Raw genomic sequence first — 22,087 nt, 5'->3', positions numbered from 1 at the left:
TTTCCCAGAGAACTCACTTCAAGCTCCACTCCAGAGTGCAGGTGTAATATGTTACCTAGCGAGGCATAGGAGCCGGGTGGCAGCGCTCCAGCTGAGGTGAAGGGAGCAGCAGCGGGTACTTTGGGCATTCGAGACTTCGCTGTGGCGGCAGCGTTGACGTCAACATCGCTGCGTGATCGCTGCAACGAGCCAGGCGAGGAGGACACTCGAGAGCTAACCACTTTATCTGAGAGACAGGGACACAGTCAAATAATGGATAGTTAAAACAAAACTAGGACAATTTAGGCACATCAATTAAAACAAATGGCGTAGTCTTACTTCTGGTTACACTGCTTGCTACAGGTGTTTTCCCAGCCTGGGGACGACTGAGAGAAAGAGAGAGAGAGAGAGAGAGAGAGAGAGAGAGAGAGAGAGAGAACAAAAGGGAGAGAGAGAGAGAAGATTTAATAAAAAAAAGCTCCTTTTCACACAGTTTCACACAGTTGAACTCGACTCGTGTCTTACTTGAGGCTTTCTTGAGAGCTGGAGGAGGAGCGATCGGACTGAGGGAGCGACATAACACTGTCCGAGCTCTTCAGATGCGACTGCAGAGCCTTCTGATAGGTCAGTTCGAGGGCTTGAAACAGCTGCTCCGCCTCCTTACTGAAGTGGCCGTGGAAGCCCCAATAACACCTACAAAATTCAAGCAGGATATTCCAGATAATTCAGATCATTTTCACACACTGACTTCTTAACAGTAAAAAACACAATAGCACCTACTTTCTAGCAACCATTCTGGCTTCTGAGTCTGCATCATGGACTCCTTTCTTAACAGTTTCCATCAGAACAGGGACATGTCTGAAATGACACAAAGTCAACTGGGTTTAAAGGAAGCTCTGGCGAAAGCAGATCCAAAATCAATATATGGGTTTTTTCTGCTCTTCTGTGGAAGCCGCGCAGACACTGTTTTTTTCAATCCTAATACAATCCTGTGGTCACAGGAAGTCCTGATAGAAGCCTTTGTGGCAACCGAAGACCACGAGGGATAACAGTAGTGTTCAAGGACATGACCTCTGTGTGTGGATGTGTGATCACAGAACGCAGCTTTGTCACAAATTTATGTCAAAAAATTACCATAGTCTTACCTCTCCAGACAGCTCGTCTGCCATTCCTGGAGTAAAAGGTCTAAAAACTCATAACAGCGCCTGGGAAGGTAAAAATAAAAAGACTTAGGCTATTCTGTCAACACGTTATCTATTGTTCGTGAGAAAACAGAGACGGCCTTACCGACGGACAGCCACGGATTTAGATGTGCAGTTACTGGTAATGATGGGGATAAGCCGAGGATAGTGTGTGTGCTGGGGAAAAAACATAAATAAAACACACTGAGAAGTAAAGACATACAAATAAAACACAAAATGCACAAGACATGCAAGAGTACAATATTCTATTCTTTTCTTAAATATTGCAAACTTTAAAGTGGCAGTTGGTAAGATTTAAAGAAGCAGTTTGTCATTTGTATCATTCTGATGCTTGAAAGGCAAGTTACAAATGCAATTAAAAGTATGGCACACATTCCATTTACTCTTTTACTCATCTTAAGAGTAAAGGCTGAGGTGAAGAAACGACTCTGATCGATTGATAGCTGTTCTATTAAAGCCGATGATTAATTTTCTATAAGGCTGCATCTCAATCAGCTTCGTAGCTCATTCAGGCTCTAGTAAGGACCTTGGGCACCTATTCATAAAAATTGAAAGGATTATGTCAGAGAGCTCCTAATTTAGCTTAAAAATGTCTAACTAGGAATCTTATCTAAAGATCTCAGACTGAGGACCAATCTCAGAGCAACTCTGAGCAAGGAAAACACAACAACTTTTATCTCACAGTGAAGGTGGGGCTGATACCATACCCTGTTACTAGGTATGGCATGTTCTTTTGAAGATTAATAAAAAATAAAAAATAGGAGCGTTTTAAACCAAGAATTTTGAATACGGGCCTAGGAGTCTCCAGTGTCAGTGTTTTATAATCGCCTGAAGAAAAGAGTAAGATTCCTGTCAAAACAATGGACCTTAAAAAATTTTTTAAATAAAAGCTAGTGAGGGAATGGCTGTTTATAGCTAATATAATGTAAGTGAAAGCAGGAATTAACGAGTTTGTAGAGGTGCTGCATCGTTAAACAACTATAAACAAATATAAAGTGAGTGCTATGCCTCCTTCTTTAATTAAAACAAATACAGTCATTGCTGTGGTCCAATTTTCACCTTCTGCTTCACTCTGGGCCACACCACACCAACCTTTCATGGATTATTTGCAATATCTTTCTTGTAATATCGCAATCTTCCGGTCACTAGCCCTGATATAACAGTTACCCCTTTCCATTATTTCTCTGCTATTAAATCTCTCAGACTGACAAACACAGCAGTCAAGCAGAAGCTTCACTTATGCTTAAACATGAGCCCGGGCAGCTGGTACAGACATAACGCACTGATCAATGGCATTGATTTCCTGTTGTTTCCTCCAATTTAACAACCGGCTGCACTAGACATGCAGTAAATCTGGCCTTTAACGGTGTGGGATGAGGAAACATGACAGCAAACAACAGCATAAACCTGTACTCACTCTTATGATAAGGCGGATGGCTGCTACGCCGGATGTGGCCATCACTTTAGTGCTGTTGGGGACGAGATTGAGCAGTGTGGGCATGATGGACTCTGCTCCATGGTCAAACTTGTTACCCAGAACAGATGACAAATACCTGGAAAGAGACAGAGAGAAAGAAAGAAAGAAAGAAAGAAAGAAAGAAAGAAAGAAAGAAAGAAAGAAAGAAAGAAAGAAAGAGAAGTTGTGCATGTGTATGTAATATACGTGTGTGTGTGTGTTTTAGTGTATAGATGCACTTCCGCTGCATCCTTCATTCCTCCCCCCTCCATGGCAATGTAATGTAACATAATGCATGAGGCTTAAAAGCGATTCTGGAACCAGTTCAACGCAAACCCGAAACGCATTTCAACTAATTGATCTTTTCCTTTATAACCCTTTTAGAAGCGACATCTTTTTAACTAACAGCCACTTGGATCATTGAGCGATAAGCTGAACATACCCCAGTGTAATGCAGGCCTCACGGACAACTTGAGAGCGCAGGTCTTTAGCTGAGAGCTTTAACGCTACTTCCAGCTGCCGCAATTGTTGAAGGAACACTTCGTGATCGGTGGCTCCGGCAAGCAGCAGCGAACGTACCTTCTTCAGCTACAACAAATACAGAAGGTCATTTTAATACATGCAAATAATCCACAAGGAACAGCTTTAATTCAGATGTTTTGGGAAAGAGTTTTGCAGGCATAAACATAGTAATTAAACATGAATACTACCAGCTCTCTGAAAATGTATGATTTCTGGTCGCTTTGTCTATTCGAGTCTATGCACATGTCAAGGTAGCATAAGTCATTTATTTACTTTGCTACTTTACATTCTGAATGAATTCTTTAATAAGAACTGACATTCACTTTCTTTCTAATTTTCTTCACTTACTAACAGACTTACTTTCTTTACTTTCTTTCTGACTTAATCACGCACACTGTTAATTTACCTATCACTAATTGTCTTATTTTTATACATTTTGTAACTTACTGTTCCCTCACTGACTCATTGACTCTCCCACAAGAGAGACATTATTTCAGTCAACCAGACAAGCAGAACAGTATTCAGATACAGGTGCCTTAGGCACAACTGGATGCTGCCAGATCCATTTCCAAATCTACTGTAGCTTTAATCTAATAAATAATCCATAATTCTGGGCTTAACTTTGATTTTATCAACAAAAGCAGGAAATGGCAGGAAATCGCTCACCGCCAACACTCTGTTCTCCCAGTCTTGCTTTTCATCTGAGAGGACGTCTCTGATTTTATTCATGGACTCCTCAAGCTCTCTGTTGGAGTAAATCTGAAATGGGCACAAAGCACAGTCCTCGTGAGCAGAGCCAGAAATGGCTGATCTCCAACCTGAGCTCCTCTGTGACCTTTAGAGTTGAGCGAGTAAAAAATGACAAGCCAGCAGTACATGAAATTTCAATACAGTATGTATAAAAGCAGTGCATGTACTTTCAGGGTAAATGAATTTGTACCTCTGATTTCTTTCACATTTTCACCTTTTAGTTTATATATGCAATATCAAGAGATGTCACTGTTGCTAATAAGATTGGAACAGACAGAGAGAAGAAAACAGAGCTTTACTACAAAAAACCCTTGTCTATGTGAGGGGAAAAGATGGTTCCATGGCAACAGCACAAATGATAAACAGCATGCATGATAAACAGAACATTCTACCATGTTTAATGTCTTTAAACCCAGAAAAAATCAAAAGGAAGGAAAAATGAATATGATGCTGGGGTTAAAGTGGGTCTCACCTGTACCGTGGGCACATCTTCAAAGGCACAGATGAAGTCTTCCTCATCCACAGCACCAGCACCTGACACCTCTTTGCCTATGGAACACACAAATACACTTATTATTACTTATACGCAAATTATATCACTATAATTAATATTACAGTACGTTACATCTTTTAAGGAGAGCAAGACTAACCTGCGCTCTTGGAGCTCGAGCCAGAGCTAGGCCTGCGCATGGATCCTGTTCGGCGGACAGAAGCTGCTCCTTTAGAGGAGGCAGAGGAACGTCCTCCATCCACAGAGTCGTCATCATCTATATTCTTATCTATAAAAAATAAAATAAATAAATAAAAAATAAATAAAAAATTTACTTTTTCTGCACATACATCTTCTAGTGTCAAAGAAAAACAAATGATTTAAATATATTATTTTCTGTTCTGGATTATATTAGCAACCCAGTGATTAGACATGATATTGTACTCTATTTCTCTTTATAATCTTGTATTGCTTGTAACCTAGTCACAATTTGACACATTTATGCTGCTGAAGTACTTTCATTTTTTTTTCAGTGTAAGGAGAAATAAATAAATTATATATATATATATATATATATATATATATATATATATATATATATATATATATATTTATATATAAATCTAGAATTCAGAACACAATTTCTGTGTACTTCTTTTTGATCATTAAAGATTTAAAAGGTTAATCTTTAAGCTTGCAAAAATGTCCATTGAATAAATAAGAATGTAAAAATGTAAATGTTTGAAATAAACAGTTTCCTGCACTAAAGTTTTAATGAGAATATGTCAAGGTATATAAAGGTAACCAAGCATATACCTGATGTCTAATAGCTATAATTGTTAACTAGCTGTGGTAAGAGGTGAATGCTAATATTTAATATGTAATAGTAACAATTACAAGCTAGCTGTTATGTGAGGTGAATGCTAGTCATGAGGGCTTTCTGAAAAAATATCTAATAGCCATAATTGCTAGCTAGCTGAGGTAAGAGGTGAATGCTAATATTGAGAGCTTTTTGTAATTACCTTATAGTCATAATTTTTAGCTAGCTGTTGTGTGATGTGAATGCTAGTCATGAGAGTTTTCTGTAAATATCTAATAGCCAGCACTGCTAGCTAGCTTTGGTAAGAGGCGAATGCTAATATAGAAAGCTATTTGTAAATATCTAATACTCATCATTGTTAGCTAGCTGTTGTGTGATGTGAATGCTAAGGAGAGCTTTCTGAAAAAAAATATTTAATAGCCATAACTGATAGCTAGCTGTTGTGTGGGGTGAATGCTAGTCATGAGAGCTTTCTGTAAATATCTAATAGCCATAATTGCTAGCTAGATGTTGTGTGATAATAAACTTAGTCATAAGATGTCACTGCTATGCTAGCCATAATGTAATATGACCAGGAGAGCAATGTGCTTAAATACCTGTACCGCTGAAACAAGAGCTATGCTAGTCATACTGTAATGCCAGTTCTAGGCTAGAAATTAAGCTAGTCATAATAATATATTATGTGATGATGTGATGTAATAGATAGGCTAGTCGTGATGATGTGATATGATGATGTGAAAGCTAGGGTAGTTGTGCTGTGATGATGAAATGTGATGTGATATGTTGATGTGAGATCTATGTTAGTTGAGATGATGAGATATGATGATGGTATAAGAGCTAGGCTACTTGTGATGATGTGATACATGTCAGGCTAGATGTGATGTGATACATGTCAGGCTAGATGTGATGTGACAATGTGATGTGGATGCTTGGCTAGCTGTGAGGTTAGTATTAGGCTGGCCTTGTTGTGATGTTTGTGATTTCCTAACCTAAAATCACATGAACATTCTTTCAGATCATTTCTGATATCAAAGGTCTGAGGAAGGACAGTGTCAGTGGTGGATAATAATAATAATAATAATAATAAAATATAATGCTTTATTTTTCTAAATACAACTTTTGGTACAACTTATCTAACCAGCTCCTACCTCTCTTGGTTACACTTTTACAATAAAAGGAAGAAATGTACCAGGCTAGGCTGAAGTTATGTGAATTCCTGTCCATCCCTGATGTGAGGTCACTGCTAGGCTAAAGGCAACGTGATGGCAATGCTAGGCTAGTCATGCTTATGGGATTCCTCTTTGAAGGGCACTGTCTTATTCAGCACAACCTTATATTGGAAGTGCCTATATATTTCCCCTTGAGTCATACACGTGAGAGCTCTACTGAAATGTGTCAGACCAGCAATCAATTCCAATGAATTATTAAAACACCCCCCACCCCACCCCCCATACACACATACACACATACACACACACACACACACACACACCAGAGCAGCTCACTAGATCGTTCATCATCTTTCTAACACATGCTTCCAGTAATAAACACTCTTCCTCAGTGATTTCTACAGCTTTAGTATCATAAATATCGCATTTCGCACACAGTAGGACAAATAGATTCTAAGACATTGACAGATTCGAAGAAAAAATAAATATCCAGTACTAATTATCACCACCATGTGTTCAAAGAAAACAGTGATGTTGAAGTCCAAGAAAAATAAACCACATCTGTTCCCAGTCCTTTCCTCTGTCACCACTTCAAGATGCTCTCACTCACTCTTCGATAAAGATTAGCTAATGTTCACACCCGTTCGGCATTCACACCCAAAGCTGCTGTCTGTTACCGGCTTCATCTGTCGTTCTTCTGCCGATCTCTATCTCATTCCCTCCCTCTTTCCCTCCCTCCCTTGATGGAAAGAAAGAAAGATGCTTACAGGCGCAGATCCTCCGGCATACCAGTTTCCTCAACATGCCGTCACACTCTGTGGCTCAGCCTCATGCTGCCTGTGTCTCCATAGCCTGCCCCTCCTTCTCCGCTCACTGTGTGTGTGTGTGTGTGTGTGTGTGTGTGTCTGTATGTGTGTGTGTGACTAAGGATGCTCTTCCCGAGTGTGTGGTCGAATCTGTGGACAGGCAGCCACTGAACATGGGCATCTCTGCATGATTCATACAAGCACACTCCCTCCCCCTGCATGTGTGTGTGTATGTGTGTGAGTAAAGGAGAGAGACAAGAACACCAGAAACACACCGTTTAGGTGATGTGTCACTCTGTAAATACGCCTCCCAATTTTACTAGACGGGGGAAGGGGCAACTTGTTTGGGGAGGGGCTAATAAACGCACATACACACACACACACACACACACACACACACACACAGACTAAGCCTGAAATGATATACAGTACATCGTATAATGTATACTGCACCTGTGTATACTGTACTATTTACTCCTTATCTATCAGAAGGTTTATTAAGGATTATGTGGAGCAGTCGCCATACAAGATATGAATGGGTTACTATAGAAATGCTAATGAATTAAAACAACAATTAATATAAACTCAATCGAATTCAGTCCAATTTTTTCTGTATAGTGCTTTTAATATTGGACACTGTCACAAAGCAGCTTTACAGAAATCTAGAAATTCAGGATATAAATGAAAACATTTTTAATTGACCCCTAATGATCAAGCCAGAAATTATGGTAGTGAGGAAAAACTTCCTGAGATGATATGAGGAAGAGACTTTGAGAGGAACCATTCTAGTGACACCAGTGTGATTATAGATAATTTCTCTCTTAAAACGGTGTACTAAATAGTCAAATATTTCATTCTAGTTGTAAGATGAAGTCTATTTTGTTGACATTATCATTTGTTCCTTGAGTTCAAAATGGTTCATGCAATTGCAGCACAAAGTAGTCTTCATGGTTTCGAAGTGATACCAAGGATCAATCTCATTTTCACACTGGCAGTTTATTATAACACAAATCACAAAAACTGGTAATATGACAGCTGTGCTAAACCTGAGACCACCTGTTGTACCTGAACTGTGCCTTGATTCCGGTGAACACGTGTAGCATGAGCTATGTTTGTTTGGGATGAAGCCTGATGAACATAAATTCACTGGATTTCAGTTTAAAACCAGACCAATACTGCAGTGGAACAATCAAAATCCACATTATAATATACCCAGTGAAAAGCACCACATGTGTCTGAAGGATGTCGATGTGTCCTTAGGCCTTATAATCACACCCTCCAGTGTCACCCAAATGAGGATGAGGTTCTCTTTTGAGTCTGTATCCTCTCAAGGTTTCTTCCTCTTCCATCTAAGGATTTTTTTCTCGCCACAGTCACCTCAGACTTGCCCATAGGGGATAAATGCAAACACATTCAAATATGTCTACTATTAATCTTAAACTTTTGTATAATATTGTATATTCATTGTATAATATAAAACCTTTGTGCTATATTTTGTATGTTCTTTAAAGCTGCTTTGAGACAATGTCCATTGTTAAAAGTGCTATACAAATAATTTTAAATTGAATTGAATTGAAACCTTTGGGGGGGGCACGGTGGCTTAGTGGTTAGCACGTTCGCCTCACACCTTCAGGGTCGGGGTTCGATTCCCGCCTCCACCTTGTGTGTGTGGAGTTTGCATGTTCTCCCCGTGCCTCGGGGGTTTCCTCCGGGTACTCCGGTTTCCTCCCCCGGTCCAAAGACATGCATGGTAGGTTGATTGGCATCTCTGGAAAATTGTCCCTAGTGTGTGATTGCGTGAGTGAATGAGTGTGTGTGTGCCTGTCTGCGATGGGTTGGCACTCTGTACAGGGTGAATCCTGCCTTGATGCCCGATGACGCCTGAGATAGGCACAGGCTCCCCGTGACCCGAGGTAGTTCGGATAAGCGGTAGAAGATGAATGAATGAATGAATGAAACCTTTGGACTGTATTATAGCAGGAGCTACTGCTAGAGTCAGAGCTGCTGTTATAATGACACAGATCCCTCAGATTTACCTCTGATTTCAGTTATCACAACTCCAAAATGTTCATCTCTTGGTTGTTAACTATAAAAACTATAACAGGAAGTGGCAGAAAATGTTCTGCAGTCAGTCGAAAACGTCTTCAGTTTGGACCAGGAGGATAATGTAAATAAAGCAACAGCACACAGCGTGACAAGCATTTTTGAATTATACTGTATAAGCTGCCACAGAAACTAAAGAGCTTTTTAAGAAAAAATATTAATCAATTATTCATTGTGTTTTAATGTTGACACAGCTACAACTACTAATACATTACTAGCAGAGTGACCGTCGCTGCTAACAGCTGTGTTTTAGCATTAGCTTGACAAAACAATTACCTGAGGTACTGTAGCTCGTTTAAGCTACCTGAAAAGCGTGCTATGATTCCCTTTTGCGTAATTTGTGGTATTTTAGTTCTCTTAAATTTGTTAAACGTAACTATGGAAACAAGGCCACATTTGATTTTCTACCTGTACACACACACACACACACACACACCCCTGCCATCAGAAGAATTGATTATATCTCAATTTCTATAAATATTATTTAGCTTGAAGAGAACTGAGGTAAAGATTATAAGTATTTGTCAACATAAACTGTACCTCTAGACTGATATTAAAACAAAAGTGTATGTGTTGCTAAACAGTAAGCAGACAGTTATAGCATGTTCAAGCATTACACTCTGTTTCATATCACCCACTGTCTTCCCAAAATGTCACAGGCTGATTAGAGATCAAACCATCTGCCCCTCTAAAGTGCTCCGTCACTGTAATAATACACGCCTGATGAATCTGCACCCAAAGCATCCTGACACTAACAGCAGACACATTTTGATGCGTCACCAGAGAAAATGAGTCAGTTAACGGACCCTGTTATCGGAACACAGTGTGCTGATGGAGTAAACTGGGTTAGCAGAGAGAGGCTGTTATTGGAACAGAAAGTAGAAACCTGGCCTGATCTTTATATTACAGCTGAGGGGAGTGGCTAACAAGCTCCACAATACTCAAAAGGTACATGACAAATAATATTATACATTCATTCATTCATTCCTTTTCTACCGCTTATCCGAACTACCTCGGGTCACGGGAGCCTGTGCCTATCTCAGGCGTCATCGGGCATCAAGGCAGCCATCGCAGGGCACACACACTCTCATTCGCTCACACAATCACACACTACAGACAATTTTCCAGAGATGCCAATCAACCTACCATGCATGTCTTTGGACCGGGGGAGGAAACCGAAGTACCCGGAGGAAACCCCCGAGGCACGGGGAGAACATGCAAACTCCACACACACAAGGCGGAGGCGGGAATCGAACCCCCAACCCTGGAGGTGTGAGGCGAACGTGCTAACCACTAAGCCACCGTACCCCCTAATATTATACACCTAATTTAAATTGAAAATCAACTAAATTAGTTTTTATGACTTTTTATATTAGTAGCTAATAAATTGCTAGATAATGATGATGATGATGATGAAAACAAGTATAGGACTTGACACCAATCAGGTATTATAGCAGAAACATCCTTAAAATTATACTTCAAAATGAAAGGAAGGTACTGAACTTAACACCTCAGACGTTTGAGCCTTCCATTTGGATTAATCCCAAAACCGAATCGTTTCATTTGCTGCTCATAATTCAAAAATTCAACCACTCTTTCTTGAAATACTGTGCAAGAGTCTTGGACAGACGGAAGGACAGACAGATGGACAGACGGATCACAGACAGCTAGAAGAAGGAGCTTGAGCTCCTGAACATGAAAATTAAGGAACATCTCTTTATGACAAAAAGAAAGGAACCATTTCATTCTCATGTAGCACAAGACATAAGAGTTCACTCTATCATCTGGAGATTGTGAGACACATCAGTGCCACAATCTGTGCCATAGCCATCCACAGCTACAAGTCCAACAGATGAAAAGGAACAGCATACTGCCTCTCCACTGTCAGCTCATGTATGTAGAAGCGAGGACATACAGTACATGGCACTTTACTTCAAACGTGTTATGCTGCATGAGTAGAAGACCATGAATATGCAGCTTTTTGTGTCACAGGGGAAGCGCATGTCAGCCTTCACCCTCCCCAATTGGTAGATGCCATGTGATCGAGGACACAGGGGTGGGGGGAATTCACAACTGTTATTCAAAATTCATTATTCGTAGCCAAAAGTTCATGATCAGAAAAATACAAAGAAAAAATCAAGAAACATTCTACTGATTCATTCTGTTATAAATGAATTTCTTAAGCCGCCTTCACACTGCACACGACAAACGACCGCCGATAAACCGGAAGTCATTCATTTCCTATGGAGAGTCGCAAGGTCGCTGCGTGAGGTGACGATCACCTGCGGATCTGTAATTTTCGGATCCGTTTTGAGAATTGGATCCGTTAAAAAAATTGAACTTGTGCGACTACACCTCATCCGATATGCCGACCGGATGTGATGTATTCCAATGTTGTCCTATCAGGTTCGTGTGCGCGAGATGATAAGAATTATTGAAAAGTATTAATATGAACTTTAGTCATTTTTAAACTTTACCAAAAACAATCTTTTTGTTTTAAATACATTGTTATTGATAAAAAAAAGTAATAAATTATTAATATTTATATTGTATTATTTTTAATGTTGCGTCTATGTTTCCTCAAAAATTATTCACGGTCTTTCTGGATTTATTGTTGCATTGATTGTTTGTATTTACTCCTTCATTAATTAATTCCTTCATTCACCATGATAAATGGAGGGAGAATACAGGCTCTTGCTTTTACTCTCCTTTACTGGAGACGCCAAAGAAAACATTGCAAATCAGTGTGTATAAAACACCACCTGACTCGGAGAAAAAGTCTCGGCGAGTATCAGCGTTTAGTGCACGAGTTGCGCCTTAATGGAGAACATTTTTGTCACGATCATCTAGTAATGGGTTTTCCGAGACTGCGAGAATGAACTTATCTCCCATGTTGACGTCTACACGATCATATTGCATATTCCGTGCGACTGTCACTGGGGGCGAAATCCGACAGTCGTGTCCGTTTGTCGTGTGCAGTGTGAAGGCGGCTTGTGGGAACAAAAAGGTTTATCTTATCTTATCTTGTGTATAATAAGTATGATCGACGACGCAAACACAAAACAGCACAGGACAAACATGATCAGTACCACATGTTTCCTGTATACATGATTTATACCGGAAAGTATCAAAGAAATTAAATACTGTAAAAAGTACTGTGATGTCGTTTTGCCAAAATGTGCCACCAAAACAAGAACAGTACAACATTAAAATTTCTAGCGAAATAACTCATGTAACGACACAGTAAAGGAGGAATAGATACTTAATTTTGGTATTAAAATAAAAAATGCTAGCAACTACTTAACTTTAAAAGATGGTCAGTGTAAGAAACTGATTTGAGATGCCCTTAGAAAAAGAGGGTATATGGGATATAAACGTGGAAAAATAAATATAACAGACGTCCTAAGTGACATGGTCAGTGTTTGGGAGAGAGAATTCACTGCATTTCAGTCATGAAAGCCAATTTCAGATCAATGTATAAAACCCAAGTTCCAAAAATAGTTTAAAACTAAAGATTAGAAACTCATCTGAGAGAACATTTCATTTCAACTACTTATATTCTTTCTCCACAAGGTGGCAGTCGTTATCTCTAAAGTATCATCCTAAAGCTAGAGATGTGAGTATCTGAAATATTCCAGATATGTGAAGTGACTTAGTTTTTATTGTTGTGACTTCTTGCTGTCACTGGATGTTTAACGTTATTAGTAAAGTAGTATGTAAAACATGCACATAGTATGCACATGCATGCTATTTTTATTTAAAGAGAAAGTTCAGTGTCTTTTCTGGCTTAAACACTAGACGGCAACGCCACACACTAACTCTTCGTGACAGCTGACTGCTCGTACCATAATTCGGAAAATGAGTACAAATCAGCCAAGACACATAGCAAAGACTGAACCCGACAATCAACACATTCCACACAGACTCGACTTGCTGAGTTTGGACTTTTTCAGCTTGAGATGGAAATTATACACTTGCAATAAAAATTGCAGAGATGCACAGAATAAACTGAAATGCTACAGAATAATGCCTCAGCTCGATGCATTGAGAGGTCAAAAAAGAAAGAGCTGGAGTTAAAGAGGTTTGGGTTTGAGATTGTTCCTGCAAACAAAAGCTCAAAGCTGCACAATGTTCAATTCAATTTAATTAATAACAAACAATAGCCTGTGAAGGGTTCACGGAGAAATGAAGACAACAATAATGTCCTACTTTAACTTTTTTTGAGTAAGGTCAACATTCAAAAAGTAGGTTGTAACTAGGTCCGAAAGTGTCCTTTACATATCCCTTAAAATGTGGCCTAATTTTTGTTATCCGCATGTCTAATCAGTCTGGTTTCAGGTAGCTCCATATTAGGCCTCTCAGATCACTGTGTTAAAGCTCAGACACTGACAATGGCTTTCTACTGTAAATAACATTCCTAACCACAGAGCTGTAGTCATTCATAAAGACCACAGTGTACTAATAAGTATGGAGAGGAGGAAATGTGCGTAAAGTGCATAGCTGGTCAAGTAAATCAGTTGTTTTTACCAAAAAATAACTTTTGAGTTCTTCCACTTGGGTCCACTAAGAGAACTTGGAGTAAAACCTACTGAAAGAGACTGTATATAAAGCCACTCTGGATCTAAACAGTCGACAAGTTTATTGACATTATTGGTAAAGATAACAAAATATTATTTTTTTATTTGAAGTCAATTTATTATGTATCATTATTCTTAAAATATTCTCTCTCAAATATTCTTAAGTCTTAAGAACAAAATATTAGTAAAGTATAAAATGTTCCAGTTTATATTTGACTTTACTATTATCTCACCCTAGTGTTTCAGGAAGAGGTCGTTCATATCTTTAAGTTTTTTAACAATTAAGAAGCAAGTAAAGAGTGCTAGGAAAACCAAGTAGCCAAGCCGTTCATTATTATTATTATTATTGTTGTTGTTGTTGTTGTTGTTATTATTAAAAATAATAATAACAACAATAATATCAATAATATTGTTATTATCATTATACATATATTTTCTATTATCTTTTAATTTTTTATTCTGTAGCACAATTTCATTTATCACATCATACACAGTACGACATGGAATGAAATGCTTTTTTGCTACTGTCTCTGTTATTAAAAGAGTCAAAATAAAAATAGTCGAAAATAGTCGAAAAAATTATAAAATGTAATGAAATAATAGAAGTCTCATTTTACTTTAGTGCCAACCGATCACAAACACACTCAAACACTATGGACAATTAAGAGATGCCAGTTCACTGTTTAGACTGCTGAAGGAAACCAGAGAACCCAGTGGAAAACCTCAAAGTACCGCAAGAACTTGCAAATTCCTCAGACACAGGACAGAGACATGAATCAGACCCCTAACCCTGAAAGTGCGAAGAAAATGTGCTAACAACTAAAGTAACCGTGTTTTTATTGTTGTTGTTTCTATATTTTAACTCAACATATTTTACTTATAAAAAAATATGGTCTTGTTTTCAAATAGATTAGTTGAGTATTTCGTTCCTAGTTTGTTTAAATTTCTAATGCATCCTGTTTTTTGCACATGGACATTGTGTATGTATAACTGCAGCTGCTGAGGCACAGAAACCTCAAAAAGCCCAGTCGTAGTCACCCAGGAGAACTGCAGTGTGGTTAACTCCAGCTCTGGCTCAGACAAAAAGAGAACAGGAAACACAGGACGCTTCTGTTCTGCGCAAACCGATCCACTATTCAGAATGGTAGCAATGGTAACAGTGCTCTCCTGAGCTTTATCACAGCTGACAAGTGACCATGGAACAGGCTACATATTAAATTAAATTACTCTAAATGTAAATCGCACATCATCTGCTCTCAAAGACACATGATTTTCTCTCATAAGCTTTAAAAACCCAGTGCTAAAGCTGGTGAAGAAACACGTCCTAAATAAAAAGAAGCTCTTGTTTTGGAGAATAGTGTCACTGTGTGTGGGCTCAGCTCAGTAAAAGACACAAACCCAGCAGGTCTTACACACATTCTCAAATGCACACACACACACACACACATACACACACACACACACACATACACAGGCTGCTGGGAACACAAAAGTCAACCTAGTGATACCCTTCAGACTTCCTTTGCCAGGCAGCCTTTCATACACACACACACGCGTGCATGCACACACAGACACACACACAAGCAACAGTCAAACAAGTCATACCCTTCAGATTTCCTTTGCCAGGCAGCCACACAGACACACACACACACACATACACACAAGCATCAGTCAAACAAGTGATACCCTTCAGACTTCCTTTGCCAGGGAGCCACAAACACACACACATAATTGCACACATATACACACTCCAACACACACAGATTTGATTCAGGGCCAAACCTATCCCTACATTCACACTAGCAAGCAACATTACAGCAGGTGAGACTTCATTTTAATAAATATAAGTGACAAAGAACCACAATTTCAGTGACAGCACAACAAGCAACATTTAAATTGAGATTTCTCAGCTGTGTGCAATAAAATCTGTGACACAGTAAAGCAGCAAATCCAAACGATTGCCTCCAATGATTCCTCAGAGCAATCCTATGCTATGTGGGCCACCATTTCATCAGTTCCACACCCACATGTCTAATTCCTATCTGTGTGGGCCACCATTTCATCAGTTCCACAAACACAGCCCTAGTTCCTATCTGCTCTTAGTTTCCTTTTACTGATCCACATGCAAAACTGGAAAACCTATAAACATGCATTCATCATATCCAGTCACATACAACTTCTCATTCAGTATGTATAAAGACACTGTGAAGAAAGTAATAAAGCTCCTATTGATAAATGAGACAAAAACCACTCATTCCTGTCACACACAGCCTTTTATTAAATGTGTATTTAATTTGTAGTATTTAATATAGTAATTAGAAAGTACATTCTGCTAGTACAGTTAGCTTGTTTTGCTAATCTACTAACAAATCTACTATTGACTGGCATGTAACTTTTTTCATTTTCACACTGAATAGGGGATTTCAGATTGCTTTAGAAAAGGTTAATGCTTCTCATTGGAACTTAATAAATTTGTTCCTATTTCCTGCTTGATATAAGTGCTGGTTCCTTTAATCCTGTCATGTAGAACCTTTAATTAAAATTGTCTACAGAAAAGTTCAAACTTGAAAAGGAAATAACAGAAATTGTTTGTATAAATAGTGAGCATACATTGCTACAGTTAGCTTGTTTTGCTAACTCCTCAATGGAGACTAGCATGTAACATGTAAAAAAAACAACTAATTTCACAGAGATTAGTGTATTTCGTATTACATTAGCTGTATATAACTATTAATGTTTCTCTTTGAACTGAACCCTGCTTGACAGGGATAATAAAAAAAAATACTCAGAGCTAAATTAGCTACTATTAAGTGCTTGATGCTAAACAATGATTTAAAAAAAAAACCCTATATATGCTATTTGATTTTATCGTCATATACAACCTCATTAAATGTGTATAGAAAAATTACAAAGAAAAATGAAATCCTAAAAGGAAATAATAGAAATTGTTACTGAGCTAAATAGAATGTTCTATCATGTCCCTGATTGCTTCAGCTTAAGAAAAACTTTCATAAAATAACACCACAAACCATGTACTCATATGCAGTCTGAAAAGATTATACTGTATAAAATAAAATAAAAAAACTAGCTTGTGTTAATCACGTTGCACACTTTAAAAAATTAAGGACTTCAACATCAATAGTTAATCCTGTGGAAGAAATATGAGAACTGGAACGAAGCAAGATGTCACTCAAGATGAATTCATCTCAATAAACTAAACTAAGTCAGGCAGCAACTTTCTGCTCCTAGCACACAAAAGCCTCATTATCCTAAAGCCACAGAACAGAGAAATGATAACGAAGGTCTATAAAAGTGCACCTGCTTCAATTCTAATAAAAATGACGACAGCTATTAACCGTCAGAGTCAAGCTTATGTAAACAGCATGTTAAACTCGCTGCAAGTATCTAGAAACAGCTTGTGTGTGTGCGTGTTAGTGTGTGTGTGTGTGTGTGTGTAATCTCAATCACCTGCCAGAGTCTATAAATATTCTGAGAAGAAAATGTGCTAGAAATGACTGCTGACTTCTAGCAGAGCTCTTACCTTCCCCAGACGTCATGCCCGGTGTGCTGATGTTCAATGCAGTGCAGTTAGTGTGTGTACATAAGTGCGAGTGTTTGCTCTCCTGTGCTCTGCATAGCTTCACTCTCTTGTCTTTCCTGCTCCCTCCCTCTCTCCCTCTCACTCTCTCCCTCTGCTTCTCCTCCCCTCTCTGTGTGATCTTGTGACTGCAGATACAAAGTGCCACCGTTCTCCAAAAAAAGAGGCTGCAGCTGCTTGTCCGAGCCTCCTCGTCTACATTACCTCAGTCCCTCTAATCCAATCTATTCTCTTTCTTTATTTCATCCATCTTCTTCACCAAGGGGACTTGTCCATTCTAGTGAACTTATGGGCAGGAGGATGGGTGCTTTGACGTGTGCTAACCTTTATACAGCACAAAGAAACACTGAGTAGCTTCCACCTCCTTCTTCAGATACTCAACAGAAAGAAAGACTCTTTAGAGCTTTTATTCACTGTGCTACTTAACAACAAGGCCTGGGGGTGTAAATATTTATAGATGGGGGAAGTGTTCATAATGTTTACAGTAAAGACTCTGTATCTGTCAATCCACAGAAGGAAGTGTGGCCTGTGTGCCTGTCAGTCCCATTGAAGGAGGTGTGGCCAGTGTGCCTGTCGGCAAAGGAGGGGTGACCAGTGTCAGTCCTATTGAAGGAGGTGTGGCCAGTTTCCCTGTCAGTCCCAGTGAAGGAGGTGTGGCCAGTCTGCCTGTCAGCAAAGGAGGTGTGGCCAGTCTGCCTGTCAGCAAAGGAGGTGTGGCCAGTCTGCCTGTCAGCAAAGGAGGTGTGGCCTGTGTGTCTGTCAGTCCCACTGAAGGAGGTGTGGCCAGTGTGACTGTAAGTCCAATTAAAGGTGTGGCCAGTTTGTCTGTCAGTCCCAGTGAAGGAGGTGTGGTCAGTCTGCCTGTCAGCAAAGTAGGTTTGGCCAGTGTGTCTGCCAGTCCCATTGAAGGAGGTGTGGCCAGTTTGCATGCCAGTCCCATTAAAGGAGGTGTAACCAGAGTGTCTGCCAGTCCCATTGAAGGAGGTGTGGCCAGTTTGCCTGTCAGTCCCAGTGAAGGAGGTGTGGCCTGTGTGTCTGTCAGTCCCATTGAAGGGGGTGTGGCCAGAGTGACTGCCAGTACCATTGAAGGAGGTGTGGCCAGAGTGTCTGTCAGCAAAGGAGGCATGACCTCTGTATCTATCAGACCCACTGAAGCAGGCATGAACTCTGTGCCTTTGTACCTCTGTATCTGTATCAGCCAGTGAAGAAAGTGTAAACTCTTTAAGTCATTGTGAAGAAATGTTGGCTTCTGTGCTTGCCATTCTAATTTAAGGAGGCATGGTCTTTTTTGTATGTCAGTTTCAACAAAAGTGGTGTGACCACAGAACCCATTTAGAAGGGGTGGCTAAAGTGACTGTCAGTTTCAACAATAACAGTGTGGTCTCTGTACCTAACGGTCATAGTAAGAGAGATGCGGCCAATGTGCCTGTCAGTTTCAGCAGTGACGGTGTGGCCTCATTACCTGTCAGTCATAGTGAAGGAGGTGTGGCCTTTGTTTAGTCACTCTAACTGAAGGGTGTGGTCTCTGTGGCTGTCAGTCTTCTTAAAGGTGTCAATAATGTATCAAGCTATACATCATTCTGGAATGAGAGACACCAAATACTGCAAATACTTTAAATGCTCCACAGCTAAACAAATTTCTAATCCTTCACATCAATCTGAAAATGACACCAAGTACCAGAACCATTTGCTAAATAACAATGCAAATTAAATGTTTGCTTATTCAACTACTCAATCATCACCCACAATGTAGAATGCATCAACCTTTTCAGTGTGAAAGTTATTGAGTGGAGGAAAGTAAAAATTATTAAAAGAAGATTATTAATCACACACAGCTCACTACTGCTGTCCACAGTAACACTGCCAATAAAGGAATCAGTCCTCTGTACTGCTAAATACATAAAAACAGAGCTGAGCATCCATAAGCGCAAGCTGTCAATCTTATTCACACCAACACAAGCTTTTTGCAACCATCCTGAAATAAAGCCCACTGTACCATCATGATTTCCCACAGATTTCATCTGTGTTTAAAAATGTACTGGAAAATTTTCATTACTTTATTTTATTCAGTCCCTGCTGATGACTTGTCTACAGATAACAAATTACACTGAAAAAAAAGAACAAATCTAAGCACCTGACACGACCGTCACTGTTCAGCTGCGTTCACACATAAGTGATTATATTGCTGTAAGTCAGCAGCCGCTGTACTCTGTTGAAGTCGTCAGTAGGTGTTCCTACTACTGGTTGCCATGGTAACAACGTTTATCAGTGGGTGGAGCAACTAGCAATCCACATTTGACTACATAAATTTTATTGCTGCTGAAATAAATCATTCTGGTGGGAGATTTTATATTTTATATTTAAGTTTATATGCATCATATCATATGAGAAGAAGGGGGCAGTGGTGGCTCGAGCGGTTAAGGCTCTGGGTTGTTGATCAGAGGATTATGGTTCAAGCCCCAACACTGCCATGCTGCCACTATTAGGCCCTTGAGCAAGGCCCTTAAGCCTCACTGCTCCAGGGGAGCTATATCATGGCTGACCTTGTGACCTTGCTGACCTCTTACCCCAACCTCCAAACTTGGGATATGTGAAAAAATAATTTCACTGTGCTGTAATGTAGATGTGACAAAAAAGAGGCTGCTTCTTCTTCTTCAGTGTGTGATCTTTGCCACAGTTCATGTGCACTCTTCTGTCTTCACTCTCATTAGTAGTTGCTGAACCAAGTTGTTTTATATTTGCATAAATCTAATCATGTCTAAGCACTTTTTCTTGTCACTGAACACGCCCACAACTATCACTGTTGCAACGGTCGCAGAAATTGCTATGCAATGTCGTGTTGCGATAGATAGATAGATAGATAGATAGATAGATAGATAGATAGATAGATAGATAGATAGATAGATAGATATTTTATTAATACTGGAGGAAATTCAAGTCACTGTAGTGTGAATGCAGCATTAGGCCGCCTCAATCAACACAACAGATCATATCACATTGTGCTATTTTTTTAGAAAACACTAGAAAATTACTAGAAAACAAAGAACAAATAATATGATGAGATTAAACTAAGACACGTCTGACAGTGTAATGAGGGAAAAACAGTGTAGCAGTGTAGTTTGTACCTTATGCAACAAACTGGTCAGATTAAAAGTGTTACACAATTAAATCCTGCAAACCCCAAAACAAAGAATACAGACATTAGCTGATGTGTAATCACTCACCTACAGACAGGACCATATTTCCGGATCGCTGTACTTCGTCAAATTTACTAAAAATGACGTTCAACCTAAACAAAAAAGAGAGTTGTTTTAAAAAAGTGTTATGCTTGTAAATGAGAACTTCAGTCACATGCAGGAACATCAAAAAGGGAACTGCATTTCTTTTAAAGGGATCTTTAAAATGAAGATTTCCGAAGTGCTCAGTGAGTCTACTTTGTTGAGGTCACAAATTTTTAAAAGTATACCTCACATAATATATATATATATTTTTAAAAGGTTATACCTTGATTGTGGCAAGCCTTTTTTCCCAAGATCCATTCGCACTCTCTCTCCGACATGTCTGTAAATCTCCACAAGACAGTTCATAGCTCCATCTCGAACCTAGAGAAGAGAAGAAAGATTGAGACACAAACATGCACTTAATTTAAATAAATAGTGAATTGGGAAGGTATTGAAAATAAGCTTATAAGCAATAAGCTAGTATTTCTGTTGTATTGTTGTATCGTTTTTTTCTGTTATTTCTGTCAGATGTTTGTGGCTGTGTGTCAGTTTTAACATCACAGTCTAATGTCAGATTGCTAGTGTAGTTACAATGGATATTATTAGGAGACAAAAATAACCAACGCTCTGGTTCTATTATTGGATACTAAATGCAAAAGACCAAGAGCTTATTTTCTCAGTCAACATTATGTTTAGAAGAGACAACAAATGTGGGGCTCAGAATTACAGACTGCAATGAAGCAGTTGTGATGAGTTACACAAGAGAGAACTGTCTTGGTTAGTCAACCATCTACAAGATGACAATCCTGCACTTTTGGTGGTGGCTTTTGGCATTCACCTGTTTGTGAGTTTAAGAAACCGTTAAGCAAATTGAAAATAGATCAGTGATCAATAAAAGATTTTATTTAAAAATAAATAAATAAATAAAACATTAAAAATGTCATCCCTAACTAAATAAAGTCTGCCACTGAATTAGATTTACTTACAAATCGTTCAAGATTTAATTAATATTTTCAATATTTTATTTGTCACATACAAATAAACTTTGAATTTGATTAAAGTATGCTTTAAATGTTTGATTAATACTTTGAATGTTGTCAAAGATATCAATAATTAATGATAAAGTATTTATTTACAATTAACTCTCCTAATCTGTTATCTTAATTTGGTAACGGCTGATATTGGTATAATGTGTGTGTGTGTGTGTGTGTGTGTGTGTGTGTGTGTTGGAAATTGTAAATAAAAGAGGAAAAGTCAGCTCGCCAGTACGGCAGTTTTTTTGGATATTATAACTAGGGCTGAAGCGATTCCTCGAGTAACTCATCCATTCATTCATCTTCTACCGCTTATCCGAACTACCTCGGGTCACGGGGAACCTGTGCCTATCTCAGGCG

General features: G+C 38.9%; 1 protein-coding gene across 10 annotated transcripts in view; it reads right to left on the bottom strand.

The window, feature by feature from the left end:
* Positions 1-22,087, bottom strand: part of LOC132856155 (CLIP-associating protein 1-B-like) — a 72,051-nt gene that overhangs the window by 27,297 nt on the left and 22,667 nt on the right. For 9 of the 10 annotated variants that reach the window (XM_060885681.1, XM_060885613.1, XM_060885622.1 and 6 more), the window contains exons 7-19: positions 20,977-21,074; positions 20,697-20,761; positions 4,560-4,688; positions 4,382-4,458; positions 3,826-3,918; positions 3,080-3,225; positions 2,599-2,734; positions 1,267-1,337; positions 1,125-1,184; positions 760-837; positions 505-672; positions 319-365; positions 56-226 (exon numbers count right to left, since the gene is read on the bottom strand). In XM_060885681.1, coding sequence (XP_060741664.1) covers positions 56-226; positions 319-365; positions 505-672; positions 760-837; positions 1,125-1,184; positions 1,267-1,337; positions 2,599-2,734; positions 3,080-3,225; positions 3,826-3,918; positions 4,382-4,458; positions 4,560-4,688; positions 20,697-20,761; positions 20,977-21,074 — 1,339 coding nt within the window. Of the gene's footprint in view, positions 1-55; positions 227-318; positions 366-504; positions 673-759; positions 838-1,124; positions 1,185-1,266; positions 1,338-2,598; positions 2,735-3,079; positions 3,226-3,825; positions 3,919-4,381; positions 4,459-4,559; positions 4,689-17,415; positions 17,547-20,696; positions 20,762-20,976; positions 21,075-22,087 lie in introns of those variants that run through there. The other variant, XM_060885673.1, reaches the window with a different exon arrangement.

The sequence above is a fragment of the Tachysurus vachellii genome, chromosome 1 (genome assembly GCF_030014155.1).
Source record: "Tachysurus vachellii isolate PV-2020 chromosome 1, HZAU_Pvac_v1, whole genome shotgun sequence".
NCBI lineage: Eukaryota > Metazoa > Chordata > Actinopteri > Siluriformes > Bagridae > Tachysurus > Tachysurus vachellii.
Note: the sequence above shows the minus strand (reverse complement) of the source record. Positions and strands in the feature narration are given on the sequence as shown.